The following is a 27,653-nucleotide window of genomic DNA, read 5'->3' as shown; positions in this document are numbered from 1 at the left end:
ATCATTCCCGGTAGACATCTCTTAGATGGGCACTGGTAGCCCTCCTTGTGGGCCATCTTGATGCTGGAGATCTCCCGTCGGTCTCCTCTATATAGACGTGTTCCTGAGGACCGTTAGCCATCGATCTCCTCCTGCAATGGCCATATTCCACACCTCAAGCATCCTCTCGGTTATAGTAAACATCCTTAGGAGCTGTATATCAGCGGTCTTCTCGAGATTGAGTCCGTCTCAAACAACGCCTCTCTGGCAGCCATTCCACGGTACGCTTCCCAACGTGCAACACGCAGCCTTTCGTCGCAGGCAAATCTTTGCGCCAGAGCCAGTCAAACGCCATCGAGCACGCTGCCTATGTCGTAATATCCCCGAATCACCGTCCGCCAGCATCGAGTCTGCCATCCCCGCCGTCGCGGGCTGTATATCAACCTCGTCGTCCGCGTCGTCGACCTCGAATTCTTTTTTCTCTTTCGCCTTTTTCGCTTCGTCTGAAGGCGGTGCGTGGACAATACCCGAGTGCGTGGCCACAGCGAGCTCCCACCAGCAAGCAGCGGCGTCACCTGACCTCACCGCCGGCAGCAGCTACTGCCACGCGGTCCCGTGACTAGCCCTTGTTCCCACCTCCAGCCATCCCAAAGAAGCAAAAGATCTTTTTTTTCTTTCGCTCCAACCTCGACTTCAACCGCCAGACGTCAACGCCAACCACAGCGACAACCCAGCATCTTTAGCGACTTCGCATCTCCAGCATTCAGCTCTGATCCAGCTCTCTCAGCGCCTTGCATCGCCGCTTCGTCGTCTTTTTTCTCCTCTTTGTTCCTGGCGCGCTTGGGATTCTTGATCCGCTTTGGTAAGCACCGCTTGTCGTGTGTCCTGCTAAATCTTCGTCTTCACCTACGGCTTATAGCCGAGACGCAGTGAGGCTCAGGACAGCCGCAGACACGCTCGATCCTGCTTCTGTCTGTCTTTTAGAGTTGTCTCGTTGCTGACGGTGCTGTCCAGCTTACCGATTACACCATGTCTTCACCTTTGCCATCTACTTTTGCCTCTGCGGCAGCTGGAAACACACAAGATCCGGCCCCTGGCTCGCGGAGGGATGCTATGAATAGTGGTGAATGGTAGGGTCCTTTCTGTCGTGTTTGGAACGATATGACGCGGCATACCTGGCTGCTCAGGATGCTGTCGTTTCTTCTTCTTTTTTTTACTAGTTCAAGGATGTGGCTAATATTTATATCAGGTCTCGAAATCGTATGAACGGAGCTACGCAGACGTTCCGGAGACCATCTGTTGCTACCAATCCTTCCCATAATCGAGAGAATGCGCAACAGGCCCAGTCAAACACCTCCAATTCTTCCAGTGCTGCCTATATCCCACCCCACCTCAGCTCCAATTACCCGTCGGCGCGTAGTGGAAACGATAATACCTATTCCAAGGAACAGCTTTTGAATCTTTATAAGAACCACCGAGGGTCGAAGGACTGGGGGAAATCAATCACTGGTTATTTCATGGGCGACTGGGACCCCCGCAGTGAACGCCCATCCACAAACGGAAGTTGGGGCAAGCAAGATGACTCCAAAGATAATACTACTGCAAATCCGGAGGTCTGCTGGGACCATAAGGGCCAAAGTGAACCTCTAGGCCTATTGGATATGAATGATGAGGAGAAAGAAGTGCGTGGCACTATCCCTTGCTTTTGATACCCCCCTTGACAAGATAATGATTGTCCTTGCTTTCCATTTTCCTTTTTCAGCATGCTGATGTTTTGGCTATAGTTGTTTTCCACCTCTGTCAACTCGCCTCTCAAACCCCCACCGCAAAATTCCAACAAGGACGGCTCTTCATCTGTCGGAACGATTGGTCGCAAGTCGTCCATCTCTCATGGCCACATGAATTCCTTCAATTCTACTTCTCCAGCTTCCGCCCGGAATGTGCCTCGCAGGCGGGGGACGGGAGATTCTGGAAATCCAATGTCACCCACCAACTCCCGCTTTTTCCGTGACGAACCAAACACCGCGACCCCGCCTCCAGCTATTCTGCGTCGAAAGACCGATATCAAGGACTCTTCAGGCGACTCGAAGTGGGAGGATAAGGACAAGAGTTTTGCGGAACGAGACTCTTCATTCGACATCAGCTCCCCGTTTGGGTCTCTCAAACGTAGCACTACCAACCCAGTCGGCGCCGTTGGATCCAACTCTCCGTGGTCGTCTAACCAGGGGTCTGCCTTTGGTTCCATGGGAGTAGGGGCATTTGGTAATTTTGCTCTTGGCAATGTTGGTTCCCAAGGCGGCACAGACAAGAAACCAGGCTTTGGGAGCGTACGCAGCGAAAGCCGGTTCAAAAACCTGCTTTCCAAGTCAAGCTCTGAAGATATCGCTAGTAGTGGTAACAACAAGGACAAATCGTCGTCTGGTACCGGTCTTGATCGCCTACCCGAAGCCGAGGACGACGCTCCCCGAGATTCTGCTGAAGAAGCTCTCAGGAACCGCCCTTCTCGCAGCGAGACTAACCCCTTTGATGAACGCCGCAGCGGTAGCGCGGCCCTAGGAGGTCAGGAGATAGGAGGCATCGACCAATTCGGGCTCTCCTCGTTTGGGATGCCGGGCGGCACATCCGCTCTTCGTGATCTAGTTGCGTCATCTCAACCCCCCAGCCATGCGCATCATGAACCCATGAGCCCAACGCATACTAACCCTTATCAGAGTCCGCGTGGCGATCGAACTGCCGATAATGGTGTTGTTGGCACTGGAGATGCCGATAATGAAGGCTCTGATATCCAGCAACACGCGCGTCTTCCAAACATTGGCGACCTGCGCGATGACTCTGCTCATGGCTCCTTTGGATCCATGTCGCGGTCCGGAATGATTTCTGACATTCCTGCTGCCGACCGCAGTCAGACTTCAAGTGTAGGTGCTAATAGGGGCTTCCCGGGACTTGGAGGACTGGGAGGGCTCGGTTCACTAGGTAACTCCGGCGGATGGCCTACCACGAGCGCCACTGGCACGCCAACGCGAGAAAGAACTGCCTTCGGCTTTGGTGACCCGATATTCGGCCCCATGTCTGAGCTGCAATCTCCAAGTAACTCTGCTCTCGGAGGAGGGGGCCTCTTTGGCTCTCAAACTAGTCTCTCAAACATGGGTGGTGGCCCCCGTCCTAGTAAACTGGGCTCTCTCTTCCCGCCTGCCATGCAGGAGCAAATGCGCAACGAACAGTCTCACTCCAAGGACGAGCCTGGCAAGCCGCAAGGTACGTGCATATATTTATTGTTGCATTACTAAATATAAAAACAGAAAAGGCTCACATATTCTATAGATCCCTTCATGTCTCTAGAGAATCCAGTAAGCTTACCACATCCATCTACCACGACTTCGCATACTCCTACAGTCACCGCCGGTGGAACTATCACCATTCCGCCCGGCCCAGGGTTACTAGATAATGGCAACGGTAACCAATATGGTGCGTCTGCCTCCAACCAGCTTCCACCAGCCCAGCAACGACAAATGGTGATGCCGGACCGTATGCGCTGGATCTATCGGGATCCCCAGGGTAACACTCAGGGACCGTGGTCTGGCCTTGAAATGCACGACTGGTTCAAAGCTGGCTTCTTTACCGCAGAACTACAGGTTAAGAAGCTCGAGGATGCAGAATATGAGCCTCTCGCCCAGCTTGTCCGACGTATTGGCAACTCTCGCGAGCCGTTCCTTGTCCCTCAAATTGGTGTACCGCATGGTCCCCCAATGAACCAGCCAGGACCATGGGGGAACTCTTCACAGTCGCAGACTGGGGCAGTTCAGCCTCCGTTTGCCAACAGTTTCCCCAGCTTTGGTACCACTCTTACTGCTGAACAGCAAAATGCATTGGAACGCAGAAAGCAGGAAGAGCAGTACCTTATGGCCAGACAAAAGGAACACCTTGCTCAGCAGCAAGCTCTTATGAAGATGCAGCAGATCCAGGGCCCAGCTCACCCTATCAACCCACAGCTTCAGCACCATTCTAGTGCTCATAGTCTTCAAAGCCAGCCCAGCTTTGGTAGCATTACTTCTCCTGCAGCTTTTCAACCCACACCTATGCAAGCTCCTATCCAACCTCCCCACTCCGTTCCGGCTTTTTTCGAGGGGCCCATGAGACAGAATACCGGCCCTCCGGGGCCCCAAGGCGGCGCGCCGGATTTCGGCACAGGACAGGATGAATTACCTGCCTTGCTAGATAGAATGAATGTTAACAGGGGAGCTGGTCAGTTTGGTTACAACAACACCGGAGCTTTTCCTCCAACACCACAGGACCCTCAAGCTCAGGCACATAATCAGGCTGTTACCACCATGCTACAGGACCGCAGCCGATTGCAGCAGGAACAAGAGAACTTCAATAAGGCCCATCCAGAGTCCATTTTTGACCAGCAGGCTAGAGAGGAGCGTGTTCGTCAGTTTCATGCATTGAGAATTGCCGATGAGGACATTCCTGTTCGCCGTTCTGAGGAGCCAGCCAATCATCGAGAGCCCAGCCAAGAACAACAGAGGCCACTACAGGAACGATCCCCAGCTTCCAAAGATCAGACTCCTTTCCAGCAAAATAACGAACAGGAGCTCACCCTTACCCAGCAAGTGCAAAATGCTGCATCGGCACAGAGACTTCAACAGCAGCAACAGCAACAGTTAGCTTCATCTGAAGTTGAATCTCCATGGACAAAGGTTGATACTGGACTCCCACAGCCATTCCCACCTCCACCTTCACAGTCTCCGCTCCCAGCTCCAGCTGCCCAGCGCAACCGTCAGCACGTAGCAGATAACCTTGCGGCTGAAACACGTTCGCAGACCCAGACACCAAATGAAGTGCATGCCACCTCCATCGCACCGTGGGCTAAGGAGCACACTGAACCATCCAAGGGTCCATCTCTTCGTGAGATCCAGGAGGCTGAAGCCCGCAAGGTTGCAAGGCTCGAAGAACTTGCCGTCTCTGCCCGTCGTGCGCTGGCTGAACAGGAACGCGCCAACCCACCACCAGCCCCTGCTCCAGGTCTTCCATCAACTGCCAACTGGGCTCGTAGTGGAAATGCCAATTCCTCTGCAGATACATCCGCCTGGTCTAAGCCAGCTGGCGGTAAGAATGCAGGAGTACCCGCCAATACTGCACCAAAGAAGACCCTAGCCCAGATCCAGAAGGAAGAAGAGGCCCGTAAGCAGCGTGCTGCAGCCGCTGCCGCCGCTGCGTCCGCTGCGAACTCTCTCGGAACCCCAGCTGGAAAACGTTATGCAGAGCTTGCAAGCAAGATGACTGCCCAGCAACCTACCGCAGCTGCCCCTAGCGGCGCCTGGACTACAGTAGGAGCTAGCGGAAAGGCTAAAGCAGCTCCCGTTTCTACTGCTGTTAACGCCCGTAACGTTCCCGGTCTTACTCCCAGCCCGACCCCTGCAACCAAGCCTAAGACTATCATGACCCGAAATGTCAGCATGGGCAATTCTGCTGCAACTACAGCCAACCGTCCTACCGAAGAGCTGGCTAAATGGGCCAAGAATGCTCTCGAGAAGGGCTTGAACAGCTCTATCAATGGTAAGCCTGATATTTAATGCATAATCTTGTATTTCCATATGTGAGTCTAACATGTATCTAGTCGACGACTTTGTACAACAGCTTCTTTTCTTGCCTGCAGAGTCGGAAATCATCTCGGATTCCGTGTATGCCAATTCGCAGACTCTTGACGGACGCCGATTTGCCGAAGAGTTCATCAGACGCCGCAAGCTGGCTGACAAGGGTATCATCGATACCGCTTCTTCCGGAGCCTTCGGATCGCCTGCCGAATCAAAGAATTCATCAGACGGCTGGAACGAAGTCGCCAAGAAGGGAAATGCAGCTGCAAGCCGCGAGGATCAGGCGACCAGCAATGCATCCTTTAAGGTCGTATCCAAGAAGAAGGGCAAGCGATGAATGAATTAACTCTCTTGGACTAATCTGATAGATTATCCGACTCTGTGCGCTTTCTTTAAGGTTATCATCTACTATTTTTTTTTGACTTGTTTTGTTCTTGAGTGGCTGTTTGTTCTTTTTGATACTTGGCATGATACGGTAACTACGGCATGATGGTTTCGACAAGCATGAACGGTTCACTTGCTTGTTACTCTACCTTGCGAGGAAGAGGGTTGGATAGACGGCGTTTCCATTCATTGCATAGCATCTTCCATCAGCTTCTCCCTCCCTGTACTTCATCCGTCTTGATACATTGGCCGGCCTCATTAGCCAGCCATGCATGCATGCCCTTTTTGTACTCTAGCTGTCTTGTTAATGGTACTACTAATCGATCCGACTGAACGCGCCCTTGCCATGACAAGCCCACTATCCATCTGTTCAGCTTTCCAGCTCTACGAGCCTATGCATGGCCCTAACAATCGCTTAATGCAAGCCGACCTCGTACTCTATGCCTCTTTGGGGCGACGGATGTTATGTAAGAGCCCCATCTCCACCGCAGCCGCCGCCGAGGTCTAAAAGTGCGTGCGGAGACAGCTGGGGAGCTTGCAACTGTCTGTTTGATATTGCTGGCTACAGGGCTGGCTTGTCTATATAAGGGGTCAACAGGCCTCGTTAATTGCAGTTGACAGGGCAATCCAACTATATAACTACTTCCTCAGATCTATATAGCTGATTATTTCTATATATATTACTGAAAGCAGTGTTACCAACATGGGCTCATATCAACCCAAAGCACTCGGCAATTCCCTACTGCAGGACTTCCCCATTGATCGGACCTTCAGGAACCTGAACCATGGTAAATAAAGTGATACCTCTCTCTTTGTATGCTCAATTGGGCGATTCTGACATAAACCTCCCAGGTTCGTTCGGGACATATCCCATTGCCGTATTAAACAAGTTCCGCGAACTGCAGGACAAGTTTGAAGCGAGTCCAGACCGATTCCTCCGTTTCGAGCTGGCATTCTACTTGCTTGAGTCTCGCAAGGCCCTGGGCTCGCTGCTGAACACACCCGTCGACTCTACCGTGTTCGTCAAGAATGCCACCACGGGCGTGAATACGGTGCTGAGGAACCTTGTCTACCAACCAGGTGATGTCATAGTCTACTTCTCTACCGTGTACGGTGCAGTGGAGAAGCTGATTGCCTCACTGGCGGAAACGACTCCTGTTCGGGCCCGTAAGGTCAAATATGAGTTTCCAATTAGCCATGACAAACTGGTGCAGCGGTTCATGGATACCGTAACCAAGGCACGCAGTGAAGGATTGAACGTCAAGATCGCTGTTTTTGATACCATAGTTAGCAGTCCTGGAATAAGGCTGCCATTCGAGAAGCTCACGGAGGTGTGTAGGAAAGAAGGCATCCTGAGCTGTATCGACGGTGCTCATGGTGTGGGTCAAATACCCCTTGACCTGGGCAAGTTGGATCCGGACTTTTTCGTCAGCAATTGTCACAAGTAAGTATACCTACGGTTTCAAGCCCTAGCTAGATTTCACGCAGCAGTGTGCTAACTTCGTATGCAGATGGCTTTTCGTCCCCCGTGGATGCGCAGTGTTCTACGTCCCGCAACGCAACCAGCATCTCATCCGCACAACTATACCAACCTCCCACGGATTCGTGCCAGTGCCAGGAATCATGAAGACAGGCTCAGAGTTGGGCGAGGAAGATGAACCCTTCGCTAAACCTATAGACGCCTTCTTTACCCAGTCGGATTTCGAACTACAATTTGAATTCATCGGCACAAACGACGACTTGCCCTACCTTTGTGTCCCTGACGCTATCAAGTACCGCCAGGAAGTATGCGGCGGCGAAGAGAAGATCATGCAGTATTGCCAGACCCTTGCCTTTGAGGCAGGGAACCGTGTGGCCGGGATCTGGGGCACAGACGTGCTTAGTGAATTCTGCTCCTCAGGAGGCGACCTGGACGTCACAAAGGAGAAAAGAAGTGAATTCCGTAAATGCGCGTTTGCTAACGTGCGGTTGCCGATTACGCTTGTAGATGATCAGAATGTGCCGCAGGGGAAGCTAGTGAAGGCTGAATGGCCTGTTGTTCGAATGGCGGATGCGGTGCCTACGTGCAGGGCGATGGAACAGAGGCTGGTACTGAAGCATAGTACGATGTCTCCTTGCTATGTGCATGCTGGGTCGATTTGGACGAGGCTTAGTGCCCAGGTATACCTTGAGGTAAGTGATTTTGAGTGGCTGGCTAGTGCGTTCAAGAAAATCTTTGAAGAGCTAGCTATTCAGGGTGGTATGGCCAGTCTGGACATCAATCCGAAGCTATAGGGTGGTTGGTTATTTTATATTTCAGGTCTAGGGGTTCAGGCGGTGGTAAAGATTTCGACAAAGAATGACGGCTATATATGTGGTAGATATTGAATATTTGGTTACAATGTTTATACAGATCATTAGGAGTAAAAGCTGAATTTATCATTAGACTTGCTTTCTTCGAGGTGTTGGCTCGTTAAAAACACGATTTTGGAGTATAAGGAAACACCTATTAGCAATGAGGAGATACAAGTAAAAGGGGAACAACACCAGTTCCATCCCATGATGGTGAGAATGCCAGAGCTATAAGAATATCCGAACAAGAACCAGTAAAAAGTTAAAGAAAATCATCAAAAGCCTCGTAACCCCCATCCCTCAAATCCGAATTTTGTGATGCCGTTGAAAAATGAAAAGGAAAAAAAGGTGCGAAGGGAAATTCATGAAGTCATCCTTGGGGTATAATAGTATATGGAAGAAGTAAGGGAGGAAGGAAAGAAAAAGAGATGTGAGTTGGAATGTTGAATTGCCCCGGGGTTATCAGGAAGTGCCTCCTCCAAAATGGTATCTCATCCACCCGGCTAAACCACCGCCAGAGTTGTTATCTGAGTTAGATCTTTGAGGTGGCGCACCAGGTGGATCTAACAAAGATCGGCTAGGCCGGTCAACTCTTTGAGACATATCTGACGTGCTAGATGATTGACCCTGTGCAGAGCCTGAGGGGATAACAATGGGGTTGCTGGAACTTCCAATAGATCCGTTTGTAGAACCTTGTGTATTCTGACCCTGCTGCTGCTGCTGTTGTTGTTGCTGTTGTTGTTGCTGGGATCCTCCGTGAGTCTGTTGGTAGGTTGCCATGATTCCCTGTCGGCAGTGCGGGCATGTGTCATGTTCGTTTAACCAAGCGGTGATACAGGACTCATGAAACCAGTGTTTGCAGGGTAACATAGAGACTTCTGTGTCCAATTCGACGTTATCCATACAGATGGAGCATTCGGCCTTGTTCTCGCTGCCTAGCATGGATTTGTCGACTTTGACCTTTGGGAGAGATCGGATGGCGTCTGCGGATGCTGGTGGAGGAGCATTTCCATTTATGTTCTGGTCTACCAGTTGAGAGATCACGCGGTCGAGCTCTTCTTGAGAATAGACGGCGTCACCGTGGTGTTGCATCCCTAAAGCTTGGGAGAGAGCGGCAATGGGGTGTAAGATGGGCATCCCTCCTCCTCGGTAGTTTGGATTGGCAGCGCCATGCATAATGGCCAGAATACTGGAGAGAAATAATAGTTAGGCTGGGTCGCTCTTGAGAGGTATGGTACAAGAGAGTCTGGATGGACTTACTCGTTAATGTTTAGTACTGGTTCCGCATTGCGCTGTGCACGATCTGCGTCTCGCGGATATAAACCTCCGCCTAAGATCTCTGGGGGGTTGGAGTCCCGATAATTATTTGCTTGGTCATTACTTGGACTCTGGGTGCCATAGCCCGGTGGTATTCCTCCTCTGTTGGGCTGTGTTTCGGCTATCCCCCGCAATATTGTATTGAAGGTGCGAAACAAGGGTCCGAGGGCGTCCTCTCCAGCTGCGGGGCCGGTGGCCATTCCCATTCTGATGCCTCCGCCAATACCTCTGCCATCGGGAGATCTGATAGTAGTGCTCGTAAACTGGAAGCTACCGTCTGGGGATTGGTAGTGATGGCGGGTAACGCGCCTGGGTGAGTTGAAAGAGTTGAATGTATCAAAGATAGGGTGGCTATCTACCTGCATAGCACCATCGGCTTCGGCGGATGCATTACGAGGGGACTGCTGTTGTTGACCTCCAGGAGTATTGTTGCCTGTATTATCGGCATCCTGGTTGTTTCCATGTATGGTTTCATGAATAGTCTGATTTTCATCAAGCTGGATGTTATTGTTAGCGTGAGCTGATCAATACAGAGAAGCCTTTTTTTTTTTTATCGACATGGCTGAAAGGGAAAAAAAAGAGTAGATATGCTTACTATTTCAACAAACTCTGATTGACAGCGCGGACAGGTCAGTCCATGGGATTCCCGGGGCCACACATGCTCACACTCATGGCAGAAGATTCGATCTCCCGGCACACGATCAGCCATGGTTGCTGAGAGCGATGAACTGGTGGGCACCGAGGCGGTAAAAAAGGCGGGAGCCAGCCCCCTTTTTCAAGCTTGAAATAAATTCAGTATAGACTGAACGCTCCAACCGTTAGAAGGAAATGGAGGACCGGAAGATGGATGTGAGTGACCGTCAGCGGGGCAGCATGCGGTATTATAGAGTGAAGCGGCCCACGAACGCTGGGTGGTTCTAGAATTTCGTATTTATAGCGAAAATGAATGCGGGTTTGCTCGCGGGGGAGGATGCAACAGGGTGTCTATCGGGGCCAGCGAGCAGGGAGATCGAGCTGTCAACAGCGTGGACGGAAAAGCAGGGAGCCTCTGCTCGGGTGGCTGAGCGTATCCGGAGGGCTGTCGGTGGCCAGAGGAACAAGTTTGGTGATGCGCAAAAGGACAAACGGCCGGCGATGACGACGGGGGCTTGGGCTGGCCCAGTGATCGATCAGTCGATGCAGGCCGAGGGTCTTCGGAGGTTCGCGAAGCTTCGTCTCGCTTCTGCTGCGTCTTCTGCTCTCCGCTGCTTTCACTTCTTTCACCCTCTTTCTCTGCTTTCTCTGCTTCTCTGCTTTCGTTTCTCCGTCTCTTCGCTTTGCTCTGCCTTTTCCTTTGCGTTTGCTTGTTTGTTCTTTTTTCTTCCGGCGCAGAAAGAAAAGAAGATGACGTCGTTGCTTAGTCAGCAGACTTTCACTGCAAGAAGATGAAGATATCAAAATTCTGATTGATATCAAATATAATAGAAAAAAAAGGCCTGAAAGAAGGCCGGAAGTCAAGTCAAAAAAAAGGTGAATGAAGTCTTCATTAAGCGCTGTGTACCATGAGGAGAGACTGGGTCTTCAAAAAGCCAACAGAACGCCCTTCCGAATGCCTGCCAACAAAAACAAAAGCACAGCCGAGGATAAAAGTAGCTGTAGTCGAGATAGTACAAAAAAAAGAAAGAAGGCCATGAAAGCACCAAAGAAATGTAAAAAAGAGACCGTCATAAAGTATCTATGTTCATCGCTTTCTGGCTCCTCTCATGATGAGGCCGCCGATCAAGCCCGCAGCGACGGCGACACCGCCGATGATGGCGGCACCCATGAGGCCCTCTTTGGCGACCTTGTCATCGATCAGGGTGCGCAGGCTGGCCGACTGCATGTTGTTCGGCTCGTGCTCGAGCAGGAGGTCGTTGTACCGGCGAGCCTCTCCGTAGTTGCCCAGCTTGAAGTTGCCGAGGGCGAGGTAGTAGAGGCACTCTCGTCGACGCTCGGGGGCGGTGCGGAAGATCTCAGACAGCAGCCGGGTGCCCTCCTGCTGCTCCGGCCGGGAATTCGATTTTATCAGGCCCTGTACAGACGTTAGCTGGGACCTACAACGGGCAGCGAGAGAGAGAGAGAACACACCCAGGCGTAGTTGAACTTGGTCTGGACGCCGACGTATTCGCCCTCTTTCTCGTACTGGGCGCGCAGGACCTGCAGCTCTGCGGGCTTGAGAGGACTGTCCATGGCGGGTTATCTGTCAGTCTGCTGGTCTGCTCACACAACTGGCAGCGTGTAGAGGCTTGTCTTACTGACCTTTCAGCGTCCGCGGCGTCTTTATATAGGGCAAACCTGGGTTAGCAAGCTGCTGGAATGCGGGAGCCTGGAGGTCTGCATAGCCACGTACAAGGTAGCGAAGCCATCATCGGGCCTGTTTCTGCGTGGAAAAAAGCGTCTCTGCGCAAGAGGCAAACACCGCAAGTCAGAGGTCTCTCGCTCTAGATGCCGTCGTCGAAGAAGCCGGAGCCGGTGCTGGTGCTGGCGTTGAGTGTTGTCCGTGGCGTCTTTCCGGCTTGCGGGGAGGAAGAAAAAAATAGCTGAAGTTGCTGCAACAACCGAAAACGTCAACATCGACGTCAACATCAGCATCAACATCACAACGCCGGCGGGACGCAGACAACAAGACGCGATTGACAGCAGTATAACAGTGAAAAGACGTCTAAAACGCCGCTCACGATGCTGCTGGAGGAGGATCCCGCTACTGTAAGGCTCCTGGATGGATTCTACGGCCGATGTGCGCGTGGCTGACGGTTTCTCTACAGCTCATCCACCATACAATAACCAACTTCAACATCCAGCCGGACAAGCTTGCGCTGGCTCGGATCAACGACTCGCTCTCGTCTCTGCAGCAGTCGCGGGAGCTGCGCTTCCAGGAGGTCGAGAACTCGCTGCGGAAGCTCTCGCGGCAGCTCAGCACGCTCAACGCCCAGCACAAGGAGACCGTCGAGTCGCATGATCCCGCCCGCCATGCTGCGTCCATCGTCGAGCTGGACACCGAGAAGTTCCGCATAGCAAAGGCTGCGTCTGAGCTGGAGATCGAGAGCGAGCGGCTGGAGGCCCAGCTGGAGTCGCTGAAGGCCCGGCTGGCGGAGCTGGACGCGCAGGGCCTCGAGGGGGACGAGCATGCCAGGCGAGAACGCGAGGCCGACGATGCTACCATGTAAGAGGCTTGCTTCTTCTGTCTTTGGCTTTGAATGACTTCCGGGAATGCATACTGACCGTTTGGGTGGTAGACTACGGCTCAAGATATACCGGTCCCTGGGCATCGATGTCGACACGGACGAGGCAGGGAACTACAACAAGGCTATCATCCGCAACAGCCGAAAGGGAGACGTCCACGTCGTCAACATCGACCCCAAGTTCTCACGGTTCTTCTATGCGAACTACTTCTGGCAGGCCATGTAGTTCAGGGACCTCGCACGACCGGATGTGATATCAGCCCACAGCAATCACGAAACACATATGACCCGGACGGAGTTGGCCTCGTTTTGATACCCACGGAGGAATTTTTTTTTTGGCGCTGTTTTGTATTTATCTATTTTTTGTATTGTCTTTTGTAGTATTTATTATTTACTCTATTAACTATTGCCTGCTCGCGTGAGTTCAAGCCACATACGATCGATCTATATAGACCAGAGACAACCGCCAGCTGCGTGTCTTCTCGAGAACACGCCTCGACAGGCCACAGATTCCTATTTCACCTGTGTATTCACGCCTCTGCCGGAGCAATTATCTTTGCCTAGCATCGCTGCCTGTCCCACCGTCGTCGACATCACAAGCCGGAGATCATCCAAAAAGAAAGCCACAAAATCTGCAGCGAAACAACCCCAACCCGCGCACAACCAACGAGCAGCACCCAGCAAACGTCCGGCGGCGGCGATGAGGAGACGCAGCCTGCTGAAACACCTATAGAGCAGTTCAATGACCGCCTGACGAGCGAGACCAAGCTATGCCTGTCCATCGACCGCGGCAGGCCCAGCGCATCAACCAGCTGTTCATCCTCGTGTCCATCACCACCGTCTTCACCCTCTACTTCCTCTTCTTCAGAGAGCCACCGAGCAGAACCCATGGCCTCTCGAGCTCGCAACAGCAGCAGCCGCAGAAACCGGGCTCCAGCAAGCTAGCCACAGCGTCGAGGGAGCTGGTCGTCGCCAGCGTCAAGGCCGACGACACTGCGTGGATACGGGAGCAACTGGCGGGCTGGAAGGCGAATATCTACGTCGCCGACGGTGATGCTGCGAGCAATTCTGGCCTCTCTGTGCCTGTGAACAAGGGGAGGGAGGCCATGGTGTATTTGACGTGAGCCTCAAGCCGTTTTTATTTATAATTAATTACCGTCGTAGTCAAAAACTCGAGACATCGGGCTGATGTTTGCTTGTTTACTGTCTCAGGTATATCATAGATCGATACGACTCGCTGCCAGACTTTATGATATTCATGCATGGACGGCGGTACCAATGGCACAACGACGACCCAATGTACGGTATGTACAGACCATGGACCGGCTGGGCGGACAGGTGGTGCAGATGGCGCTAAACGACTACTTCTTCTACGCCCGCAGACGGTGCGTCGGTTATCAGCAAGCTACAGCTTCAGGCAGTGGTCAAGACGGGATATGCGCCACTGAGATGTACCTGGGTACCAGGCTGTCCCGTGGAACTGCATCCGCTAAAGCCCGTTGACGAAGGGCCCATAGTTCGCCAGCAGACCGAGCTCGCCTTTGCAGCCGCCTTCAAGACGTTATTCCCCGGTACCGAAGTGCCTGCAGAGGTGGGTGCGACATGCTCGTCCCAGTTTGCTGCTACACGGGAACAGGTCATGCTGCGGCCCAAGGCGGACTATGAGCGCATTCGGAAATGGCTTGTCGAGACCAACCTGCCTGACGATATCAGCGGGAGAATCATGGAGTACATGTGGCACAGTATGTATATTTTCTCTATCTGTTTCGTGCTTTGTTCAACAGGTCTCGTATACTAACTGGCTTATGTTTGACAGTAATCATGCAGAAGAAACCGGTATACTGCCCGCCGGCCGGGGAATGCTACTGCTTCACGTTTGGCCTGTGTAATCTAGAGTGCACGGCGGCCAGGTGTGAGAAGCAGTATGTCCTGCCTACTTATGCAGCTGTCCCGGATGGCTGGCCGGAGAAGGGCGGAGGCGAGAACGGATGGCCCAAGCCAGGCTGGAATCAATGACATCTGAACTTGAGGCGTAGAGTCTGCTGTTCGTTGAGCTAGTTATCTGTAGCCATGACCTCATGGATCGCAGCTATAGAACGGCTGTCAGCTGTAGTTTGAAGTGGATAAGGCTGTGGTTGGATTCAAGAAGTCCCGTCAGAGACATCATGGCCCATTGGTGGATGTATATAGCCGAATCAACAATGTATCAACCCGTGTTCAAGACCTCTGGCCCTATCTCCTCTCCGTTCCAAGTTAAGACAACAGTCTTCTTCATGGGGTCCGTCTCTCCCCCGTGTCTGATCTGCACCCCTAAACCCTCCAGCCCAACTTCAGCAGCCCTCCTGTTCCACAGGAACTGCCGCATCGATCCGTCCAGCTCTGCCAGAGCCCAGATCAACGGATATCGACTCTTGACCAGCGCGTCTCGAACCCCCTTCGTAGCCTCCCGCGTACTAACCAACATCCCCAGTATCCCCTCCCCCCTCCAGCCCACAGGTGCTCCAGAAAACGTCCCTTCAAGCTCGCGTATCAGGTTCGGCCCGACCTTTGTCTTGACGGCCTTGCACTGCACCAGTATTCGTAGCGGCTGAGCAGCTGTCGACGTCGACGTCGACCTCAACGGCGGCAGAGACCATGTCCCAACAAGATCAATGCCGCAGTCTGCACGGCCCCCGATGCGAGTGAGGTCGATGCGGTGTCTCTTCAGGCTCTGCTGCACCGTATACTCGTACAGCGTCCCCACGTAGGTTGTGCTCTGTCGCGAGAGCGAGGTTCTCTCCGCGTAGTCCAGGAACGAGCGCAGGTCATTGTGCTGCGAGGTCGCAGAAGCTGGCGGCACAGGCAGTGAAGGCTTCTCAGTCGAAAACGGCCTTGGGTATAGTGCCTTTAAGCTGTAGATGTGTGTTCCGTAGCATCGTGGAGCTGTTCTTGTGCAGAGCATGGCGTGTTTGCGGTTGCTGAAGCTTTGTTTGGTTGAAGCTTTTTTTTGCCTTCAACTTAGTTATCTTTTGCGCTCTCGCTCTCACTCTTTCTTCGCTTTCCTTCACGCAGCGCCGCTCAACACGAATAGCCACTCGACAACTGCTGCTACCACTGCGCTGCCTCTTTCTCGAGCTTGAATATACAGAAACCACTGCGCTGGTCGGTTTATAACCGTTAAACGGTTGGTTGCGCGACGACAGACCTCTTGCGACTGCACCCGGCGAGCTCGAGCGCCATGGCAGACATCCTCACGCAGCTTCAAACATGTCTTGATCAGGTACGAAAGGGACTATCATGGCTAGCTATATGCGAAGAGACAAGATACTAATGCTGCTATGTAGTTGGCGACCCAGTTCTACGCTACGCTCTGCTATCTCACTACCTACCATGACCACTCGCCCGCCATACCTCCCCCAAACGTCCCAACCGCAATCCCGCAGCTGAAGAAAATTCCAAAGAACGCGCCGCCAAACACTCCAGCCGCTCAGCCGGCCTCGGGTCAAGCGCAAGTACAAGACCAAAAAGACCAGACTCCCCAGCAGCAACAGCAACAGCAGCAGCAGCAAGGAGGAGAGGGCTCTGGAGGAGCACAAGATCAGAACAAGGATCTCCCACCACGGCCTGATTCGCCGAATACATTTGCCCAGCGACAGAGAGAGCTGGCTAGAGATTTGATTATAAAAGAGCAGCAGATCGAATATCTCATTAGCGTGCTTCCTGGCATAGGGAGCAGTGAGGCAGAGCAAGAAGCCAGGATACGGCAGCTTGCAGATGAGTTACGGGAGGCGGAAAGGGTACGCAGACGGAAACGGAAGCAGATGAAGAAACTCGCAGAAAGGGTTGACGATCTGCTGGAAGCTGTTAGTCGGGGGATATAATAAATACCCTTCGCTGTTGGGAGATTCTTTGAAGCGGGTATGCTTTGATTCGATATGTATTTTTTTAATATTACGATACCCCTGTGATTTATACAGCTAATTGTCTGTATACGTATGAAAACCAAATGGCCCTTTTCAGGAAATATTGTCAGCGAAACGGAGTATTTGAAGAATTGCCAAAGGGGAACCCGATGGCTGCTGTGTGGTAATCTTAAGACCGCTATTCGGCATTTCATTATGATGTCTGGTAATCAACGGAGAACTTGCAGAGAGGGAACTCGGTTCATTGTAAAAAAAGGCGCAAGATTTGATAGTTAAACAGAAAATGAAGTGTTGGTAACATATAACAAGTAAAGGGGGGTATCGAAAGGGTTAAAGGGGGATTGGGGGGAAAGGGGGTAATACTATGAAGACATTAAAGCAGATTTCATCACTGCCGGGGGAAATTTCCTCCAAATAAAAACCATTGAATTCTCAAGCTAACTCCAGTCTCCGATGCTGTTTTTCATTTAGTCGTAAATCCTGCCATTAAGCCCGAAAGGGGACCAAAATTGGCATCTAGATTGGTCGTAAAAGGGGTCGTGTAAAAAAGACATGAGAAAAAAAAGAGGAAATGTGAGAAAGCTGGTGAAGTAGCATTGGATGGAGCACTGGTGTGATAAAGCAGGCATTCACTTGAAGAGGCTTCTGTATTCCTCAAGCCTCTCCTTTTGAAGCTCGCGCCTATCCATCTTTCTATTCAAGCTCATATCAGCAAGTTTCTGCTTCCGCTTGGCCAGCTCAGTGATCTTCTCTTCAATGCTATCGTTCATTATGAATTGTATGGTGGTGACTTCTCTCGTCTGACCAATTCGATGCACACGGTCGACCGCTTGGGCAATAGCCGCGGGATTGTACTGTGGTTCCATGATGTAAACCATCGAGCCAGCAGTTAGGTTGAGTCCGACTCCGCCAGCTCCAATGGTTACCAGAAGGATCGTAACATTATCGTCTGTCGAAAAGGTTTCGATGGATGCATTTCGTTGCTTCAGGGACATGGTGCCGTCTAGGCGGGTATAACCCGTCAACCCATTCTCCTCGAGAGCAATCTCTATCAAATCAAGATGCGATGTCCAAGCAGAAAATATAACACTTTTGATCGGCGGTTGGCAGGAGGATTTCTTGTTATCCTCAGCCGTGTCTAAAAGGTGCGAAATCAAAGCTTTTGTCTTTGTGTGAGGCCCTTCGTAAAGCCCGAATTCTTTAGTCTGTTTGCGGTTCTTTTTGTTGTCGAGTAGCGAGGCTTGATATTCTTCGAACCCTGCCGTGGTGATGACAGAGTAAGCCGGAGCTATCACGGAGTTGCAAAAACTGCAAGAAACTTGTACGGGTTTGCCAGCTAGTTCATCCAGTCTAGGTGCAATGGGGACAAAGCAATCGGCACACAAAATATCGTAGCAGGGCAGAATGGCTGCTACCATGGCATTTTTATCACAGGGACCGGGACTGTCGTCGGACTGCAAGGTAATGTAGTTTGAACAACGAGCACAGGTATCAGCTGATGATTCCTTCATCAACGACAACATCTCGTACGCCTTTCGACTAGCAGCTGTGGTAGAATGGTCGTCATCCAGCTCCTCAATATCGATGGCGTCGTTTGCAGTAAGTCCTCGGAAACGTTCCCGATCTTCCTTGTCCAATAGTTCCTTGCCGTGGGCGCAGATTTGCCGGAGCACCATCATGGCCTTCAAGACAATATGGTACATTTTACCAGTCGCCTTGCCGCGAGTTTCTGAAGCAACAACATTCATCATGACATTGGATTCCTTCTTGAAGAAATCATGGAGTCTCTTCTCTTGCTCAGTGAAAGTAAGCATCACGGTCTTGTCATGTCGAGCAGGCAAATTGATACGGTCCTTTACTCTACGAAGAGTAAATGAATCAACCAGCACACGCAGGTTGGTGATAGCGTTGGGATTCTCGGTTTTGAAAGGTGAAACTATATGTGATGCAAATCGGCCTCGTTCATCATAAGGTGATAGCCTCAGGAACTTCAGCACCGCTCCCAGGTCTTCAAGTCTGTTCTGGATTGGAGTTCCGGTGACAGACCATCGCCGTTGCGCGTTGAGCTGAAATATAGCTTGACTTTGAGCCGCATTCTGCTCTCGAATAATATGCGCTTCATCAAGAACAATGCGGAACATGTTCATTCGCACAAGCGGGCTCGTACCTCTCTTAGAGCTTTTACCGGACACATCACTTAAAATAGTAGTGTATGTAGTGATGACAATGTCATACCGTGCTAACTCCTTCGGGTCCTCTGTTCGATTCGGTCCATGGAAAACATAGTATGAAAGAGCACCGTCCTTGATATGCTCTTTAATCTGGCTTACCCAATTGCCGACAGCACTGAGAGGAGATACCAAGAGGGTAGTTTTTGCGTTTATCAAGGATGGGTCTGCAGGCTTTTCACATGCCCAAGCCGTAGCATCCGACAGAGACGAGCATACGAGGGATAAAATGCTTAAAGTCTTGCCCAGTCCCATCATATCTGCCAGTAGACCACCTAGGACCTGTGGAGGTTCTGCTGCAAGGGTTACGCCACTGATGATCTCACGATAAACTCGTCGTCCATTTCCCTTTTGTTCAATTCTCCAGAGTGAGTTGTTTTCCGCTTCGTTTGTGCTTATTTTGCGTGGTTTCTCTTTTTCCATCATAAATCCGAGGGCCTGTTTTTGATGTGGAAGTAATTGAGTCTCTAGTAAGTCAGGGGTTTCCATTTCAGGGAGATTCTGGGCACTCTGGAGCTGGTCAAACATTTTCGTAACGGCACTGCTAATTTCTTCTGCTGTGCGAACTTCGGATTGAACAGCATATCTGGGCGTTTGCTGAGGTTGTTGTTGCTGTGATGCAGCTGCCATTAATCGACGCCTTTCAGCATGAGGATTGTAAGTCGCAATGCCAGCTTCAACTGAATTAGGTATCCCGAGCCAAATATTCTTCTGGCTTAAAACACGGCCGATGGTATCAGCAATCCGTCTCGGGCCATATAGATTGATCGAGATGCGGAATATTTCAGAGCAGGCCTGGCCAGGCTGCTCATCTGGCTGTCTCCGGCGTGCATCAAGACGGGCTTGGGTTCTTAGATCGAATGTCATATCAAGTAGAGGCGCCAAAGCCACAGAAACATGTTTATCTAAAACTCCAAAAGAATTTCCAGCCACATCGCGGACATCAATAGTTATATTGTGACTTCTCGTCCGTACCAATTGACAGCGTATAGACGGCCAACTTGATGCGGTCGCACCAAACGCAGATTTGGGAAGGGCTGGAATCATATGCACGTGTACTGTTGCGCCCTCGATCTTCCCATAGCACACTTCTTCGGCGCCTTTCTCCTTATTCGCAACAAAAATGACATCATCATCGTTCCTATCGTCTTTTTCTAAGATTATTGTCAATTCAGTTATCTTCGTCTCGCCGTAAGTGAATACTCCAGACTTACCTGCAGTAAGGTCAATTGGGTTGTTTGCAGTGACAGTAGCTCCACTATCATCCGGCTTTTCTTTCATGTAGCTTCCAAGAGCCGAGCTGCTAGTACCCGAGAATCTTGCATCTGGCCCACCGTTAGTGCCTGTGGAAGACCCTTTATCGACTTTGACTCGTTTCTGTGGCTGGTTCTCCCGTCTTTGAATCCCGTATATGTCCTCAATCATATTGCTGTGCGCTGCTGCTGGTGCCTTGTTTGACTCCAGCGGCAAATTTCCCGTCACTGACGTACTGGAGTTCGTGTTTGTAGGAGTCTTGGTTCCATTGCGGCTACGGGTTGAACTATTCGAGTCTTGAGAGTGGTTCGAATTCGGGAAAGGCCTTGTCGGGAATTTGAATTGTCGAGGCTGGAGGAGAAGCTTTGGGTCAAAGGATGTTCCAGGGGGAGCTTCAGATGCAGAAAGTCCCGGAGAATCAGGAGGTTTGTTATTATTCCCTGTGGTAGGTCGACCTTTGAGATATGTGTAAGTATCTGAAGTTCCGAACAAATGAAAATCATCTATTGCTTGTCGCTTCCGAGAAATCGAAAGTGGTGCAACAGGCTGCGAAATGGGTGGCTCGCTCAAGTGTCGAGTTCTGACTGCTTGACCACCATCCATTTCACAGCCAGTTTTGGGTTTATGAACGAGAGGTGAAATATTACCAGTTGTATTCTGTCTCTTATATGCCTTTGGGTCTAGCAGGAGGGCTGCAGATGGGTAGCTCATCGTCGCGCGTCGAATCTCAAACCTCGGCGTGAGTTCGAGGGTGGTTGGAAGAGGATGTAGGAAAGAGCGAATTCTCGGCGAATGAAAATCTACTGAGGGCTCTTGTTGGTGAAGTGACTGCCAAAAGGACTTGGTTGCAGCCTAGGTTGTTCCATCGAGTGAGAGGTAATATTGCGTAGAGAGAGAGATAGGCTGATTGCGTCCTGGAAGGAAGGTTGCGGCGAGTTGGAGGGATAAAAGATAAGTGAAACAGCAAGCAAAGAGGTCGCTCAAGACGCGTCTTTCCGTTTACTCTGCCCCCACGGTGGGTTGAGTCGAGGCATGAAGGCGAGGCTGAAAGCGATGTCGAGTTAATATGGCTTGAAGGAAGTGAAAGTGACGCACCAAGATCGAGTTCCATGCAAGATAAGATAAAAGATTGGGGCGCCTAGCGCGGATAAACCAAGCGCCTCCGGGTCATGTGATAAATTATGTAATAAAAGAAGGCCAAGATAAAAATAGAAACAAACATCCTTAAATGCCATAAAATTATTGTACAGCAGAAAAGAAAAACGCATTCAAGCGCGTCAAAGGAGATGGCCATCCGACGAAACCAAAAGAGTCGCTTCTATGGTTAACACCATGAAAATGAAATAGTACACACTTCGAAGGGAACATTATGGGTCACATATTAGAGGCGTATAATTATGCCACAAGTCAACAGTCAACAGCGCTAAACTCCGCATGCACGTATCATGAAAAGAACAATTTTGATCTTTTTATAAGAGGTAGAAGGGGTGAACGGTGAAAAGAAAACATAGCATGTAAATAGACAGGAGAAGGAAAACCATTATATTGATAGAATATGAGGGAAAGGGGTAACTGGTCGAGAAATGTATACATTCCTGGAAAAAGGGCGTTAGAGAGGATAAAGAGGCCAGAAAAATAATGAATGGAAGAAAGAAACCGTTAGATAGAAGACGAGGGGATCACCACCAGGTGAAGACGGGGTTTTTGCTCTTGACTGTTTCAAGTCTTTCGACGATCACCTTGCGTTCGTGGCCGTCCATTTCCTCAGCGGCGGCATATCCAAGGTCACCCTCGAGGTCGTCAGCACCAAAGTCAAACGCACTGTCTCGGCGTTGGGAGAGAGAGTTGCGTTTCTTATGTGTGGGCGATTTACCGCCGAGGTGCGATCTGCGCCTGGAATGATGGGCGTGTTGTCTAGGGGCGGTGGCGGCCCAGCTTGTGGCCAGCTTCCGGCCGCCTTCTTCGAAATTCTCAATGTTTCGAAGGCGAGAAGCGTCGAGCGACCTAGGACTCACTATGCCGTCCGCAGCATTGGAGTCCATCGATGCCCGGTCACGGGACAGCTCGAAGCGGTTAGGGTTAGGTAGTTCATTTGTGGGTGACCCGAAGCTCAATAGATCCCGATGGCCGTGCGTGCTAGGCTCTGGGGTAATGGCGGCTCCAATATCCATTTCCTCATGGAGTTGGCTCCTCCCGTTCGCCCGATGCATATTAGCATCGGTTGATGGGGCACGGAGTGGAATCGCCACAGGGATGTTCACTAGGTCATCCCAAACACATACTCGGGTTCTTCGGGTAAGTTCGAGAGGTCCGTGATCACGCTGCTTCAGGGTCTCAACAACATTCCATGCTTGGCCTTTCATGACCGCGATTTGTCGGGCAAACATGCTTTCCTTGAAATCCGAGTCTTGGCTAAACACAGCTCTCAGGGCGGTTTGAGTCTCCGTCCACCAAGCAGTAGATGTGAGAAGAGGTAAGAAATGTTCACGAGTTTTTTGAGAGAACGGTTGGCCAATAAGAGAAACTGGGAGGAAGAGCCAACCAAATGGAAAACTGCGCCACTATTTACATTGTTAGTAACTGGATGTATTAGAAAAAAAGCGGAAGTAAAGTTCACTTACAGCATCAGGATGTTTCCAGGGCCAGGATAAACTGTTATCGATGGCCCCGATTGAAATTGTGGCCTGAGCCAGCTCTGCTGCATTCAATGGTGTTCCAGCGCGACTAGATACTGTCATAGCATCCTGGCGTCGATAGGGGGCTGTGCGCGAGGGTTTACCTTGCGAGTTTACAGAAACAGGGCGGGCAGGCGGAGTCGGTTCGTCGTCACCCAGATGGTCAGTTTCATTTAGACGAATAGGGTCCGAGACAATTGAAACTTCTTCGGTGTTCCAGTTGATTTTAATCATCCAGTTATCAAGACCACGGTCTGTATTTCTCATAATGTAGTCCAAAATAACGAGTTTCTCAAGCTCTTCTCGGAAGCCCTGCTTCAGGTTTTCAGTCCAATGGAATTTGTGATGGCCCGAATTGTCCTGGGGTGTATTTGCTCCCAGCATCCGACGGTTTTCATCGCCATCCTCGTCGTCAGACTGGGCACCAGATGGTGTACAGGTATCGTTCCATCCTCTTTTTTTCCTGCGAGGGGCATCTTCGGCACGGAAACCGGTGGTTGGTTGATCAGGCCAAGGATGCTCTCTAAGGAATACATTTGCATCTTTGAAGCCTTTCAAGAAGACCTGAAAGCTTCCTACTTTAGGAGGCAAAGGTCTTCTACCATACCAAGCTTTCCGTCGGTCCCAAAAGTCATAATGGAATGATTTTGAAGAAAGGTAGACGATATCAGTGTAAGGAACGAGATGTGTTCGCAATTGAGTGTCAATGACATATGCAGCAGCCTCCGAAACATAGGAAAGGTTGGGAATAAGACAGGCACGGCCGAAACAGCATGGAAACAGATTTCGATGTATCCATTTAGTCCATTTCGGGTTTCGCGAGGCATAGGGTTCCTCATCTTTTGGCTTAAACACTCCAACGACTTTCCCCTCAGCATTTCTCGCAAAGTAACTGCCGGAGCTACCTTGCGAGATCATCTTTGGGTGGACACCGAGCTCGATGGCCGTCCTAACACTGTCCACGACCTGCTCGAACTCAGCCTTTGTCATTCGGCCACTGTTATTTTGGTCAGCGGATTCTAGTGATGCTGCTGTGACTGGCCGGATGCCATCCAAGGGCTGGAAGACGGAGTGGTGTATTTCAAGTTCTTCTTCTTCGGAGGTCTTGCCGTGTACTCGGTTTATCTTGAACTTTGAGGCAATTTCTTCAGCCCATTTCTCCAACCGCATATTGATTGCCTTGATATCGACTCCAGAGGAGTTGCTGCGAGCCCGGTTTCGCCCATGATGGCGCTTGTAATATACGTCTGAGCTGTCATGTCTGAGGCCATGTGTCTGGATTGGGGCGAATCGTCCAGAGTTCGACGATATCGATGGAAACGGGCGTTGGTTTTCGTCATCAGACTCATCAAGATACTCATGGGCATCTGCCTGGGAGAGACGAGCGTAGCCCGAAGTCGCCGGACGGTGTTTTGGCGCCATGGCTGTGGTGGTCAAAAGGAGTTGTTATCAGTTAGGCAGAGAGCGCGCTTGTCCAGCATTTGAAACTGGAGACCCTGATGCAGCAAACCAGCGGTCTAAAACATTGCTTATTCTGTCGGAACGGTCTATCTTCGAGCACAGCCCACAGACTATGCCACTACCTTCGATTCAACGCAAGGAATAGAAGAGAGAGCGAGATGAAAATCCGTTTGCCTGGCCTTTCCCCCTTTTAAACGCCTTTAGTTTTTTTGATCTGAACAACAAAGTAAATTAAAAAAGAAAAAAGTTACGTCAGATTAATAATCTTCTTAGTCATCATATAAACCACATGACTACACTAAATACATATATGACTAATCAACTTATCGGTCCTGATAACAACTTTTTTTTTATCGCGACTTTCGCTTTATCTTTTCGGTCTTCCTTGTCCAGCTTGCTCTGCATCGTCGTCCAGCCATCTTCAACCACCATCAAAACAGCCCATTCATATCCCATTTCCTATCTCTCTCTTTCACCCTCAACCCGAATTACCCTTATCCTTCTTTTTCTTCCCTTTCTCTGCCGCGATTGAGGCCTCCAGTGCCTCAATATACATCGTTCACCACGGCGTCCGCAGTAGCTCCCCTGTCCCTCGGGACATCCGCCATTGACCCGGCTCTACGGTCCTCATCCTCGCAAGTTCGAGATGTTCCGGCCTTCACGTCGCCTCAGGAAGGCGATGGATCGTCATCCATGAAGTTTGAGGCCTCGGAGTCCTCGACAGCCTACCATAATTCCAGCTCAACAGCTCCTCCTCCAAATTCCTTTCCTGCCACGACAACAGCAACAGCCGAATATCCAGAGACATCGACGGCCGAATACGCTCCTTCGGCTACGGGACTGTCTGCTTTGGCCTCCGCTGCCTCTGATCAGACCTCTTATATACGGTATGTCGATAGGAGAAACTCGCCGATAAGGACCGGCATCTCATCATCAAGCTGGCAGCACCATGCAACTACATTCCAATTACCTGACGAGATAAGCCTAATATTGAAACATACTGACTGTTGTAACTGTCGTAGGGCGTATGATAACGCGGAAACCTCGAACAGCAACCATAATGCCAGCCAGAGTGTAAACTATGCGACCTCTGCGCCAACCGCAACCAATGGAGGACAAGGAAGCACCACGGTAAGCACACCATGCAACAGCCTCAGATAACCAAGCACATCCAATCCATGAGTCCATATCCACAAACCATCTTCCCGTCCCCTACTCTGGCTTTTATATACCTGCATCTTCCCCCTGCGGCTTGCAGTAAACTGCTCTCCTATTTAGGAATAGCCGGGTCAGAAAAATGGCTTGGCAGTTATTAAACCGCCTTTTTTCGTTTCTTATCGCCAACTTCCATTCCAACTTTCTTCTACCTTATCATACTCGAGATAGCTTCCGAAGCGCGCTACAGAACCTTCTTTGCATTCTTGTTTTGGTGTCTCTGCAGCGTAAACGTTTCGCCATAAGCCCTTTGCACCCATATATATCATGGCAACGGCCCTAGCTAACCAAGGTCATGTTCAATTGCAGTCTGTTTGCCAGAATTGCGGTACTTCCAAGACTCCATTATGGCGCCGAGACGAGATGGGCTCGGTACTTTGTAACGCCTGCGGCCTATTTCTAAAGCTCCACGGCCGGCCGCGGCCCATGAACCTGAAGACAGATGTGATAAAGAGTCGCAATCGGGTGAAAACTTCGGGCCAAGGCCCAAAACGAAAGGTACTTAAATACTTTTTCTTTTCTCGCGGTAATCGGACTAAGTGTCTAACCCACCTCCCAATTTCAGGCCAATACCGATGCAAACAACCAAGCTACTCCAAGATCAGACGGCACTACGCCATATGGCTACGCTCGTGCTTCCAGGAAGCTCTCTCCTGGCCGTTCCGATGGTTCAAATTCTCCAGTCTCCCGAACGGACACGCCTAATTTCCATGGCTCAACTAGTATCCCTTCTCACAACATGTTTGACAACGTTGGCCTCTCAGACCCGAACTTCAACCCATCGGGGAACTTTGCGTCATTACAGCTGCAACACCCGTCTCCAGGCTCAACGTCTTCTAACGAACGCCATCTTGAGGGTCCCCAGACGTATGAAAACTTAGTTGCTGCAAACACATCCTTAAAGACCAGAGTCAATGAGCTGGAATTGATAAACGATCTTTTTCAAGACTCAGAATCTCGTCTACGGCAGTCACTCAAAGAGGCACAGAAGCGAGAAGAGGAACTAAAACGCAGGATAAGCGAACTTGAAGGTCGCTTATCCGGGCAGGAACAGGCTCAATCTAAAGATGAGCCGGTAGAACCTCAAACTAAACGGTGTCGACTTTCCGACTCTCCAGAGAAGGTCGAAGTCGACAACAAGTCTTCAGCGGACGTCTAGGACGTCAGTTCTCTCTTGTCTTTGATTCTTAGTTGGCACGCAATGCGGAACTGTCGCCTGCCGGCTCCTCTTTTTCATATCTCCCACCCCCCCTTTTTTTTTTCTATCTTCTCGCACTTTTCCCCTCAATTTGAAAGTTGATGTCCGTTCGATGTCAATATCCCTCTCGCTATTCTTATATCACAACACCCTTGATTCATTCTTCTATAAAATTCCCGGAATTCTGTACTCTATATGCCCCTCGTCATTTTTACTACGGACGAGTTTTATGCTGCGGCATTCAACTCTTTTTATATCACTAATCACCCTTCCACACAAGTTGTGGATGGACTCTTTGTACGCGATACTTGTTATTGTCTGTTGGCCCTTTTCTTTACGTTACAGCAGATTATCTCACGCCTTAACTGCTCTTCATATATCTCGATCGCTGCTTTTTGGTTAACCGCTCTACTACCCTTCGCTTCTCACCTGTCTTTACTACAAAATACTTCCGTGCTTTTGCTCCCTGCTTTTAACCCTTCGCTCCTCTACAGCCGGAGTTATATTTCGAAATTTTCTAAGCCTCTCTAACTTTCTGGAGAGGTATTAATCATTCTTATTCTTCGTCCCCCCGCTTCCTTTTTCCCCGTTTATTGGTGAGGTTTCTTCCGTTCGTTTCGTGTAATGGGTGGTTGATGGACGATGTTATTCTTACTTTTAGTTGTTGTAATATAGACAAGAAACCGAGCCTAAAAAGCGCAGAAAAAGGAGGCAATTCAATTAACCGTGGAATAGGGATAGATTTGATAGCAAATTTTAATACCTTGGATTATCGCTTTTTGCACGTCCTTTAAAGCTAGGGAATATGCCAGTGAAGAGGAAATAGCAGTCTAATTTTATCCCAAACCGAAAATAGAAAATTATACTAAAAACTGGTCTCCCCGGAATAACATATGGAATGGGCCTATAATTGCA

General features: G+C 50.4%; 11 protein-coding genes across 11 annotated transcripts; 7 read left to right on the top strand and 4 right to left on the bottom strand.

Moving 5' to 3' along the window:
- Window positions 1-1,241: 1,241 nt before the first annotated feature.
- ARB_04798 (uncharacterized protein) lies at window positions 1,242-5,910 on the top strand (the record flags this gene model as incomplete). Its single annotated transcript, XM_003016463.1, has 4 exons — window positions 1,242-1,661; window positions 1,764-3,234; window positions 3,301-5,535; window positions 5,597-5,910. 4 exons carry the CDS (start codon window positions 1,242-1,244, stop codon window positions 5,908-5,910), a joined length of 4,440 nt encoding a protein of 1,479 aa, XP_003016509.1.
- Window positions 5,911-6,742: 832 nt separating this feature from the next.
- Window positions 6,743-8,231, top strand: ARB_04797 (uncharacterized protein; the record flags this gene model as incomplete). The annotated part of the gene is made up of 2 exons (XM_003016462.1): window positions 6,743-7,401; window positions 7,469-8,231. 2 exons carry the CDS (start codon window positions 6,743-6,745, stop codon window positions 8,229-8,231), a joined length of 1,422 nt encoding a protein of 473 aa, XP_003016508.1.
- Window positions 8,232-8,750: 519 nt separating this feature from the next.
- On the bottom strand, window positions 8,751-10,314 carry ARB_04796 (RING finger domain protein, putative; the record flags this gene model as incomplete). The annotated part of the gene is made up of 3 exons (XM_003016461.1): window positions 8,751-9,477; window positions 9,549-10,125; window positions 10,305-10,314. The coding sequence occupies 3 exons, from the start codon at window positions 10,312-10,314 to the stop codon at window positions 8,751-8,753; spliced, it is 1,314 nt and encodes a 437-aa protein (XP_003016507.1).
- A 233-nt stretch (window positions 10,315-10,547) lies between these two features.
- Window positions 10,548-11,033, top strand: ARB_04795 (uncharacterized protein; the record flags this gene model as incomplete). Its single annotated transcript, XM_003016460.1, has 1 exon — window positions 10,548-11,033. The coding sequence occupies one exon, from the start codon at window positions 10,548-10,550 to the stop codon at window positions 11,031-11,033; it is 486 nt and encodes a 161-aa protein (XP_003016506.1).
- A 292-nt stretch (window positions 11,034-11,325) lies between these two features.
- Window positions 11,326-11,813, bottom strand: ARB_04794 (uncharacterized protein; the record flags this gene model as incomplete). Its single annotated transcript, XM_003016459.1, has 2 exons — window positions 11,326-11,655; window positions 11,682-11,813. The coding sequence occupies 2 exons, from the start codon at window positions 11,811-11,813 to the stop codon at window positions 11,326-11,328; spliced, it is 462 nt and encodes a 153-aa protein (XP_003016505.1).
- A 489-nt stretch (window positions 11,814-12,302) lies between these two features.
- On the top strand, window positions 12,303-13,031 carry ARB_04793 (uncharacterized protein; the record flags this gene model as incomplete). The annotated part of the gene is made up of 3 exons (XM_003016458.1): window positions 12,303-12,329; window positions 12,389-12,786; window positions 12,860-13,031. The coding sequence occupies 3 exons, from the start codon at window positions 12,303-12,305 to the stop codon at window positions 13,029-13,031; spliced, it is 597 nt and encodes a 198-aa protein (XP_003016504.1).
- Window positions 13,032-13,575: 544 nt separating this feature from the next.
- ARB_04792 (uncharacterized protein) lies at window positions 13,576-14,821 on the top strand (the record flags this gene model as incomplete). Its single annotated transcript, XM_003016457.1, has 4 exons — window positions 13,576-13,925; window positions 14,029-14,109; window positions 14,207-14,547; window positions 14,700-14,821. The coding sequence occupies 4 exons, from the start codon at window positions 13,576-13,578 to the stop codon at window positions 14,819-14,821; spliced, it is 894 nt and encodes a 297-aa protein (XP_003016503.1).
- Window positions 14,822-16,022: 1,201 nt separating this feature from the next.
- ARB_04791 (uncharacterized protein) lies at window positions 16,023-16,874 on the top strand (the record flags this gene model as incomplete). The annotated part of the gene is made up of 3 exons (XM_003016456.1): window positions 16,023-16,064; window positions 16,129-16,647; window positions 16,818-16,874. The coding sequence occupies 3 exons, from the start codon at window positions 16,023-16,025 to the stop codon at window positions 16,872-16,874; spliced, it is 618 nt and encodes a 205-aa protein (XP_003016502.1).
- Window positions 16,875-17,336: 462 nt separating this feature from the next.
- On the bottom strand, window positions 17,337-20,900 carry ARB_04790 (uncharacterized protein; the record flags this gene model as incomplete). The annotated part of the gene is made up of 1 exon (XM_003016455.1): window positions 17,337-20,900. One exon carries the CDS (start codon window positions 20,898-20,900, stop codon window positions 17,337-17,339), a length of 3,564 nt encoding a protein of 1,187 aa, XP_003016501.1.
- Window positions 20,901-21,868: 968 nt separating this feature from the next.
- ARB_04789 (uncharacterized protein) lies at window positions 21,869-24,286 on the bottom strand (the record flags this gene model as incomplete). Its single annotated transcript, XM_003016454.1, has 2 exons — window positions 21,869-22,750; window positions 22,811-24,286. The coding sequence occupies 2 exons, from the start codon at window positions 24,284-24,286 to the stop codon at window positions 21,869-21,871; spliced, it is 2,358 nt and encodes a 785-aa protein (XP_003016500.1).
- Window positions 24,287-25,807: 1,521 nt separating this feature from the next.
- On the top strand, window positions 25,808-26,699 carry ARB_04788 (GATA transcription factor (AreB), putative; the record flags this gene model as incomplete). The annotated part of the gene is made up of 2 exons (XM_003016453.1): window positions 25,808-25,912; window positions 26,106-26,699. The coding sequence occupies 2 exons, from the start codon at window positions 25,808-25,810 to the stop codon at window positions 26,697-26,699; spliced, it is 699 nt and encodes a 232-aa protein (XP_003016499.1).
- Between the last annotated feature and the right edge of the window lie 954 nt (window positions 26,700-27,653).

Source organism: Trichophyton benhamiae (assembly GCF_000151125.1).
Source record: "Trichophyton benhamiae CBS 112371 chromosome Unknown contig01989.5, whole genome shotgun sequence".
In the NCBI taxonomy this organism is placed as follows: domain Eukaryota; kingdom Fungi; phylum Ascomycota; class Eurotiomycetes; order Onygenales; family Arthrodermataceae; genus Trichophyton; species Trichophyton benhamiae.
Note: the sequence above shows the minus strand (reverse complement) of the source record. Positions and strands in the feature narration are given on the sequence as shown.